This window comes from Gossypium hirsutum, chromosome A10, assembly GCF_007990345.1.
Source record: "Gossypium hirsutum isolate 1008001.06 chromosome A10, Gossypium_hirsutum_v2.1, whole genome shotgun sequence".
NCBI lineage: Eukaryota > Viridiplantae > Streptophyta > Magnoliopsida > Malvales > Malvaceae > Gossypium > Gossypium hirsutum.
This window is the reverse complement of record NC_053433.1, coordinates 81,180,796-81,191,422: the sequence shown is the minus strand read 5'-3', so window position 1 is coordinate 81,191,422 and position 10,627 is coordinate 81,180,796. Positions and strand designations below refer to the sequence as shown.

Below are 10,627 nucleotides of genomic sequence, written 5' to 3'. Positions count from 1 at the left end.
GAATCCCCGTAAATTTCCCATCTGGGTTGGGAAATAATTTGGGTGATAGCTCGATCAACCCTATTACTCCTGATTTGGATTTAATGGAGAAGGAAAGAATGGCCACTGAATCCTCGAAACAATTGGAAGATCATTGCAGGTGGTTAGAGGAGAAGTTTAGGGTTTTAGAAGGCGCTGACAATCATCATGGGATTGATGTCAAAGACTTAATTTTGGTTCCAGATTTGGTGCTTCCTCATAAATTTAAGATGCCAGAGTTTGAAAAGTACAACTGGACTATTTGCCCAGAGGCACACATAACAATGTTTTGTAGAAGAATGACTGGTTACGTGAATAACGATCAACTATTGATCCATTATTTTCAGGACAGCCTAGTGGGAGCAGCAGCTAGGTGGTACAATCAGTTGAGCCGTGCAAGAATCAGTTCATGGAGAGATCTCGCACAGGCTTTCATGCAACAGTATAACCATGTGACTGATATGATGCCAGATAAGATCACACTTCAAAACATGGAGAAAAAGCCTAATGAAAGTTTTAGGCAATATGCACAACGATGGAGGGAGGTGGCAATGCAAGTACAACCACCATTGTTGGAAAAGGAAACCACCATGTTATTTATTAATACTTTGAAAACACCATTCATTACACATATGATTGGAAGCACCACGAAAAGTTTCGCGGATATAGTTATGGCGGGTGAGATGATTGAGAATGCCGTGAGGGGTGGTAAAATTAAGGGGGAAGTGGCTAAAAGATCGGCTCCAAGGAGAAAAGACAATAAGGTGAACAACATGAACAGTTTCAACTCTAGGGCAATCACAGTTGGACAACCTAAACCAGCTGCGAGTGAGCAACAAAGTACTTAAAGACAGGAACCGGGTACAAGACAGAATTCGGAGATGATGCAATTCACTCCTATCCCTGTGACATATCGTGAGCTCTATCAAAGCTTATACGATGCACATGCCATTGCTCCGTTTCACTTGAAACCGCTACAGCCACCGTACCCCAAATGGTATGATGCAAATGCTAAATGCGAATATCACGCGAAAATATCGGGACATTTAATTGAAAATTGCACTGGGTTCAAGAAGGTCGTGGAAAGGCTCATCAAAATAAGGGTTGTGAAATTTGATAGTACCCCTAATACTGAAAATCCATTACCGGATCATGAAAATCAAGGAGTGAATGCCATTGATGAAACAAAGAAAGGAAAAGTCAAGGAAGATATTGCTGAGGTGAAGACACCTATGAAAGCAATATGGGGGGAGATGGTGAAGAGAGGTATGCTGACCTCTAGAAAAGGAAGAGAAGAAATAGAGAACCATTGTGAATTCCATGGAGAGCCGGGTCATATGATCCAAAATTGTGAAGAATTCAAGGCTATGTTACAAGGCCTTATGGTTAACAAAGAACTACAGGTTTCTGAGGGTAGTTCTTGTGAAGGACAAATATGTGTGCTGGAGAATAAACGACAAAGAACCAGCCAACCAAGAATTATTATTTCCTTGCCAGGGAATAATGAGGCGGGGTCGCAAACTGGGCCCAAAATAGTCATCCATAAACCCAATCCTTTCCCTTATAAGGATGACAGGAGGGTGCCATGGAGCTATGACTGCAATATAACAATACCTAAGGTGGAGAGTATAGCTAGCGCGGCCAGGGGCACGCAAAATGAAAGTTCTCATACATGAAGTGGGAAACGTTATGACGTGGGGAATATCAGAGTGGAGCCCGCAAAGACGAAAAATATCGAGGCTGAAAGGGAAAAGGAGACTGAAGTACCTACCAATGAGCCGGTAAAGGAGGAAGAAGCTAAGGAGTTTTTAAAATTCCCGAAACATAGCGAGTATAGCGTGGTCGAGCAGTTGCGCAAGCAGCCGACACTTATATCAGTATTAACCCTACTCTTGAGTTCTGAGGTGCATCGAGATGCGTTGTTAAAAGTGCTTAATGAAACATATGTCACCCATGACATATCCGTTAACAAGCTGGACCGGTTAGTAAACAACATCAGTGCTGACAATTTTATCTATTTTAATGATGATGAAATTCCACCTTGGGGCATAAGGTCAACCAAAGCCCTACATATCACTACTCGGTGCAAAGGATACACACTTCCAAGTGTACTCGTGGATAATGGGTCTATTTTGAACGTCCTGCCGCTATCCACTTTGAATAGATTGCCCATTGACAGTTCACATATGAAAACATGTCATAACGTGGTAAAAGCCTTTGATGGAACTGAAAGGAAAGTAATGGGACGAATTGACATCCCTCTGGAGATTGGGCCGAATAAAAAATGAAGTTGATTTTCTAGTGATGGATATCAAACCCTCCTACAATTGTTTATTAGGGAGACCATGGATACACTCGGCAGGAGCGATGTCCTCTTCATTGCACCAAAAATTGAAGTTAGTGACAAATGGACGCTTAATAACCATCAACGCGGAGGAGGATATCATAGCAGCAGTCACCAGCAAGGCCCCTTATGTTGAGGCCAATGAAGAGGCTATCGAGTGTTCTTTTAGCTCTTTAGAAATCATTAATGCCACCTTCATTTCGGAAGAAAGTGTGATGCCGGCACCCAAAATGTCTAGAGCCACGAGGATGACCCTACAAATGATGATAGGGAGAGGAGCATTGCCAGGAAAAGGGCTAGGAAGACAGATGCAATGAGGGGTTCAAATCCCAAAATTGAGTGAGAAGAAAGATTGTTTTGGTTTGGGTTTCAAGCCAGACCATAAGCACAGGAGGCAAGAAATAGAGAAGCGCCAAGCGAGAAGAAAGACGCGTTTGACTGGAAGAGAAGTGGAGTGGGAACCGATGACATTCCCATCTATATCCAAATCCTTTAAGTCAGGAGGACTGCTATAGAAGAAAGTCATTAAGTTAATGTTGTACATAATAAGGGATCAGAGCAAGAAAACCTCGGGGGCATTCGCCCTTACGAATCGGGGAGCTCTCTGAACAATTGGACTGCGGAAGACCTTCCTGTAGTCTTTAGGAATTTTTCAGAGTAATTCTCGAAACATGTCTGTTACTCTAGGGCCTAGGAGTAATAAGATTACATGTGTGAAATAGGCTTATGTTCATCTATAATTATTTAAATAAAACATAACTTTTATCAATTTAAACGAGTATTGTTTCATTTTTATAGACCAGTATTCCTTTAAATTCTGGCAATTCTTATTCTTTTATTCATAGCACATAAACGATCATTCTTAGATTCATTCATTCTTTGTATATTCTTTCATACCCCCACAGGTCCCTAGATATCACTGATATGAGTGCTGATACTGCAGCTTCTAATTTCTCTGACGAGCAAAACATGTGTTTAGAGGAACCTCAGGATTTTGAAGATTGTGACGTATCTCTCGATCTATTAAGAATGGTAAAGAAAGAGGAGAAACAAATCATGCCACATGAGAAAGAGGCAATAGAGAATATAGCCCTAGAGGAACGGAAGGAGTTGAAAATCGGAACCCTAATTAGCGAGGACACAAGGCATGGTCTGGTTGAGTTACTTCGAGAGTTCAAGGATATCTTCGCCTGGTCATATCAGGATATGCCCAGATTGAGTACCGGCATTATGATACATCGTCTTCCGATAAGACAGGATTGTAAGCCAGTCCAACAGAAGTTGCGAAGAATGAGGCCAGATATCGTTTTGAAAATAAAGGATGAAGTCAAGAAGCAGTTCGATGCAGGATTCTTGCAAGAAGTGAAGTACTCTGAATGGGTAGCTAACATTGTGCCTGTTCCTAAGAAGGATGAGAAGGTACGAATGTGTGTTGATTATAGAGACCTGAACAAAGCAAGTCCAAAAGATAATTTTCCTTTACCACACATTGACATTTTAGTAGACAACACAACGGGATATTCGTTGTTCTCCTTTATGGATGGTTTCTCAGGATACAATTAGATAAAGATGCATCTAGAGGACATGGATAAAACCACCTTTATAACCTTGTGGGGCACCTTTTGCTACAAAGTAATACCATTTGGACTAAAAAACGCCGGGGCAACGTACCAAAGGGCCATGGTGAACTTGTTCCACGATATGATGCATAAGGATATTGAGGTATATGTTGATGATATGATTGCCAAGTCACGTACAGAAAAATAACATATTGAGGTTTTGAGAAAATTGTTCTTGAGGTTGAGAAAATTTCAGTTGAAGCTCAATCCAGCAAAGTGTACCTTTGGAGCCAGATCAGGAAAGTTATTAGGCTTCGTATTCAGTGAAAAAAGAATTGAAGTCGACTCAGACAAGGTCAAAGCCATACGAGAGTTACCTCCACCATGTACTCAGAAGGAAGTTCGAGGATTCCTAGGAAGGTTGAATTACATTTCTCGGTTCATTTCACAACTAATCGAGAAATGTGATCCTATCTTTCGCCTCCTCAGAAAACACAACCAAGGTACTTGGGATGAGGAATGCCAGAATGCTTTTGAAAAAGTCAAGTAGTATTTGTTGAATGCTCCGGTATTGTCTCCACCAAGCCCAAATAAACCGTTAATACTGTACTTATCAGTGTTCAATAATTCTATGGGATGTATGCTTGGCCAGCATGACGAATCAGGGAAAAAGGAGAAGGCAATTTATTATCTCAGTAAGAAATTTACTGACTGTGAGATGAGATATTCACTAATTGAAAAGTTGTGTTGTGCACTGATTTGGACAACTCAGAGATTAAAACAGTATATGCTATACCATACCACTTGGCTCATCTCAAAACTTGATCCGTTGAAATACATGATGGAGTCAACGGCTCTAAATGGGAGAATGGCGAGATGGCAAATTTTGCTTTCAGAGTTTGATATAGATATAGTCTACATAAGTCAGAAGGCTATAAAAGGAAGTGCAGTAGCAGACTTCTTGGCCAGTAGGGCTCTAGAGGATTATGAGCCATTGAACTTCGATTTTCCAAATGAGGAGTTGATGTGTATAGCAAGAACTGGAAATTCTTCTTGGAAGCTCAATTTTGATGGGGCTTCTAATGCAGTCGAAAATGGAATTGGGGCAGTCTTGGTATCTCCGAATGGCGATCATTACCCTTTTACGTGCAAGTTGGATTTTGATTGCACGAATAATATGGCTGAGTATGAAGCATGCATCATGGGACTACAAGCAGCTATAAAGCGAGGTATAAAAACCCTAGAAGTATATGGAGATTCGGCGTTGGTTGTTTATCAGCTTAGAGGTGAATGGGAGACAAGGGACCCTAAATTGATTAGTTATCGAAAGGTAGTTTTGGGGTTACTTGAGGAATTTGATAGCATCACCTTCAATTATCTCCCACGAGACGAAAATCAGATGGCAAATGCTTTAGCAACCTTGGCCTCAATGATCAAGGCGAATAAAGAAGAAGAAATGAAGCCGATTCAAATGAGTGTTTACGAGGCTCCAGCTCATTGTTGTAACATTGAGAAGGAAGGAAATGACAATAACCCCTGGTATCAAGATATATTGCGATACGTGAGAGATCGTAAATACCCTAAACAGGCTAGTGAAAATGATAAACGAACTTTGAGGAGGTTAGCTTGCGACTATGTTTTAGATGGAGATATCCTGTACAAGAGACGGAAAGACCAAGTACTTTTGAGATGTGTCGATACTGTAGAAGCTAAGCTAATTTTAGAGGAAGTTCATGAAGGCGTGTGCGGGACACATGCAAATGGGTTCATGATGGTGAGGCAAATCATGAGGTTTGGCAATTTATTGGGCTACTATGGAAGGAGACTGTATTAACTACACCAAGAAGTGCCATAAATGTTAGATTTATGGGGACAAAATTTATGTTCCACCTTCACCTTTGCATGTTATGACTTCTCCATGGCCCTTTTCCATGTGGGGCATGGATGTTATTGGACCAATATCACCGAAAGCTTCGAATGGACATCGGTTTATCTTCGTGGTAATTGACTACTTTACAAAGTGGGTAGAGGCCGCCTCTTATGCGAATGTTACTAAGTTAGCAGTGAGTCGATTCTTGAAGAAGGAGATCATTTGTCGATATGGAATACCTGAGAAGATCATATCTGACAATGCATTGAACTTAAATAACAAAACGATAGCAGAGGTTTGCGACCAGTTCAAGATCAAGCATCACAATTCTTCTCCCTATCGTCCAAAAATGAATGGGGCAGTGGAAGCTGCCAACAAGAATATTAAGAAAATAGTGGGGAAGATGGCTGAGACCTATAGAGATTGGCATGATAAGTTTCCATTTGCACTCCTAGCCTATCGAACATCTGTCAGAACCTCTACTGGGGCAACTCTATTCTCGCTAGTTTATGGGATGGAAGCAGTATTACCTATTGAAGTAGAAATACCTTCTCTTCTAATTTTGACGGAGGTAAAGTTAGATGAAGCTGAGTGGGTTCAATCCCGGTATGACTAGTTGAACTTGATTGAGGAAAAGAGGCTAAAAGCCATTCGACATGGTCAGATGTATCAGAAGCGAATGATGCGAGCTTATGACAAGAAAGTTCGACCAAGAGAATTCCATGAGGGAGACCTTGTACTGAAAAAGATCTTTCCTATTCAAAAGGATTTTAGAGGAAAATGGATGCCGAATTGGGAAGGGCCATATGTCGTGAAGAAAGCTTTCTCCGGTGGTGCATTATTCTTAGCGGAAATGGATGGGAAAAGTTTACCCAATCCAGTGAACTCGGACTCAGTTAAAAAATACTTTGTCTAAAAAAGAAGAGAATCTAAGGTGAAAACTCGCAAAAGGCGCCTTGTGATTTAAAAAAAAAGAGGGGCCAAGATGAAAACCCGCAAAGGGCACCTTGTGACCAAAGGGGTTTTGAGTTGAAAACCCGAAAGGGCAGCTCAAATTTTGAAGAGTACACAATGGTCTTGCTACAAAGAGCGGAGAATGCTGCAAACTGGGGCATCAACAGAGTACTTGGGATCTTTTAAACATATGTTGAACTCAAGAAAGAATTAATGGAGCTGGTGTATAGGCACTCAAGCGGCGAGATCTAGAGGATCTAACTTCTATCTTGTTGGCTATCTTTAGATTCTATTTCTTCTAAAAGATAGGCTAGCAGATTGATTCCCTTTTGTATCTTTTTGATAATTCATTCAAATCCAATTATTCTTAAAAGTTTATTCATCTTCTATTATTCTTTAAGTATGTTGCATTGAAATAATAATAGATGAATTAAATATGTTCACAAACGAGGTTTTGCATATTTTTCTGAAATTTCTAGATAATACAAGAAACTAAAACAGGACAATTGTTCGAGAAATTCGCGTAAGTAAGGGATGAAAGAACTTGTGGAATTCCTTTCTTCCAGTCCAAAAGGAAAATAGACAAAGCCAATAATTCAGTTCTTACAGACATCCTCAGTGGATCGTAGCATTGGAGGATGGCTTACAGGCTGAGCATGAATGATACTTTGAGAAAAGAAAAGACAAATTAAGGAATGAATGATGACGTCTAGGATAGGGGTCATATTCACAACATTTTGCATCATAACATGTTTAATTAGGAACATTCGACTCACTTCAAGCATAGCATCCTAAATTATCAGGCATAATCATTCTACAGGTTATCGGAGACAGCGCGCTTTAAACCCTAAAATAGTAGGGTAATAAGCCGCAACATAGCAGATCTCACCTTCAGATGTTCACGCTGAAGCAGATCCAAGATGAACAGATTTATCTCTTTGTATTTAGCGGGGAGCAGATCGAAGATATAGCTAATTTGACTTTTACGTGTTCACGATGAAGCAAATCTAAGATGATTTGTCGTCTCTGTACTGTTAGAGAACAAATCAAATTCTGGCATCTCTACTTCAATAGAGAGCAGATGCATAGCAGATCTGACCTTCAGACGATTAGACTGAAACAATATCTAAGATGATTTGGCATCCTTGTACTTACAAGGAGCAAATCGAAGACATAGCTGATTTGACTTTCACATGTTTACGATAAAGCAAATCTAAGATGATTTTTCGCCTCTGTATTGTCAGAGAATAAATCGAAGTCTGGCATTTCCACTTTGATGGAATTCAGACACATAGCAGATCTCACCTTCAGATGTTTATGCTGAAGCAGATCCAAGATGACAGATCTTATCTCTCTGTATTCAGCGGGGAGCAGATCGAAGATATAGCTGATTTGGCTTTCACGTGTTTACGATGAAGCAAATCTAAGATGATTTGTCGTCTCTGTATTATCAGAGAACAAATCAAAGTCTGGCATCTCTACTTCAATAGAGAGCAGATACATAGTAGATCGATCTGACCTTCAGACGATTAGACTGAAACAAGATCCAAGATGATTTGGCATCCTTGTGCTTACAAGGAGCAAATCGAAGACATAGCTGATTTAGCTTTCACGTGCTTACGATGAAGTAAATCTAAGATGATTTGTCGTCTCTGTATTGTCAGAGAACAAATCGAAGTCTGGCATCTCCACATTTAATGGGGAGCGGATACATGGCAGATCTGATCTTTAGACGTTTAGACCGAAGTAAGATCCAAGATGATTTGGTATCCTTGTATTTACAAGGAACAAATCAAAGACATAGCAGATTTGACTCTCAGATGATCTCAAATAAATCTAAGATAATTTGGCATCTCTGTATTGTCAGAGAATAAATCAAAGAAGCAGATTTGACGTCCCTGTGATCGAAGATATCGACATGATAGTCAAGAAGATTGAAGACTATGATAGGACCGGTCAAATTTGGTCTTTCTATGAGTCTTTGCTCGATTCCTATTACACAGCAATGAGCAAAGAGGGGCAGCTGTAATAGCCTAAATTTGACCAGGCTGAAAGCATAATATAAAAATTTAAATGTCTATTTAAAAAGTCCAATTACAAGACCCTACCCAGCAGGCCCACTGTTACTACCCAGTAACCCAAATAAACCCAATAACCCCATAGCCCGTTACAATAACCCAATACACCAATATAATCATGGCCCAAATTCTTAGCAGGCCCAATGAGCCCCAAACACACAAGAAATCCTAGGGTTTCTTCCTAACTTTTTCCTTCACACCTTAAGGGATCTGGAAGCTTCGGGGAGCGTCTGTCCTGCTCCCCGAATCGAGGCCATCAATGCAGTCAAGGTCGGGATCGTCAGCCATCATCGACGCCTTCGTCACCGCCACCATCAACGCGCAAGACACGCCAGAATCTGGCGTTGGCTCCATTAGCATGCAAACATCAACGATTGAGCGAGATTCTCGTGGGTTACCTGCAAACAAAAAGGAAACTAAAGAGATTTAGCAGATCACAATCAAGGATATGATACAACAGACAAAAAAATGGAAAGAAATCTTCGATTTTTTTCCAGCTTATGTAATCACAGTAGTGGCTATAAAAGCCTTTCTTTTCACTTGTAAAGGGGGACAGAAGCAATAAAAATACAGAGGTTCAATACGAAAACAGCAGATTCAAAGGTTTTACTATTTTTATTCTCTTTTATTTTCTTTCTTTTTTTATTATATACATACATGTATTTTTAATACAACAAACGATCCAGAAACAGATTTTTTTAAAAAAAGCAAAGAGAAAACAGTTCATTTTTTAGTTGTAATACAGGAAAATACTTTTAAAAATAAAGAGGAGAAATAAAACCTGTGATTTTCCTGGAAAAATGAGAAATTTTGAACCTCCGACCACCGTGTACGATGGCGCGTGAGGCGCGTGAACGGTGGTCATCGGCCGTTGTTGGAACTCAGGCCAGAGGACGGAGAGGGGTTTTCAGAGTTTTTTTTGTTTTTTTTAAAAAAGAGGGTGTTAGAAATGAATTTTAAAATCAGAATTTAACTTATATAGGGCCCAAGATCCGACCCGATCCGACCCGAAGGGTCCGCGTGTTTTAAGAAAATGGGATAATTTCCCTTTAGTCCTTTCGTCTTTTTATCTGTCAAATTAAGTTTATTGCAATTTTTAATTTTTTCCCATTATTTTTATTTTGATTTCAATATGATCCCTGACCCTTTTTTAAACACAGAATCAAAGCGCTGACGTTTTGGGAATAGGGTATTTTGCCCAATGAGTCCCTTTCATTTTTCGAGCGTTTCAATTAGGACCTTAATCCAATGTTATTTCTTTTAAATTCGCCCTGTAATTTTATTGAATTTCAAATCTAACCCTATATATTTATCATTATTATTATATATATATTTTACATTGTTATTTGTTTTATTTTTTTAAACCTTATTTTTATGTTATATAATTATTTTATTATATATTATTCATTATTATTTATTATATATTATTTTTCATAAATTATTATTATTGTACATTATTATTTATATATTATTATATTATATGTTTATTAATTATATATTATATATTATTTTTATATATATATACTTTTATATTATACATTATAATTATATTATATGTTATTATGTCATTTTTATATTATTATACATTTTTATCTATACATTATTATCATTAAAGGTTTTAAACTTGTATTATATATTTATTTTTTTATTTATATGTTAATAATTATTTTATTTATATTCTATTATTACACATTTTGAAGATATTATAATATTATAATTTGTATAATACGTAGATTTCATTATTAATTATTCATTTTAAACTTATATTTATATATATTATAATTATTTCATTATAAATATAAAT

General features: G+C 38.4%; 1 protein-coding gene across 1 annotated transcript; it reads left to right on the top strand.

Annotated features, from left to right (window-relative positions):
* The first annotated feature begins 5,377 nt into the window (after positions 1–5,377).
* Positions 5,378–5,755, top strand: LOC121208032 (uncharacterized). The gene has a single exon (XM_041078561.1). It carries the CDS (start codon positions 5,378–5,380, stop codon positions 5,753–5,755), a length of 378 nt encoding a protein of 125 aa, XP_040934495.1.
* Positions 5,756–10,627: the final 4,872 nt, after the last annotated feature.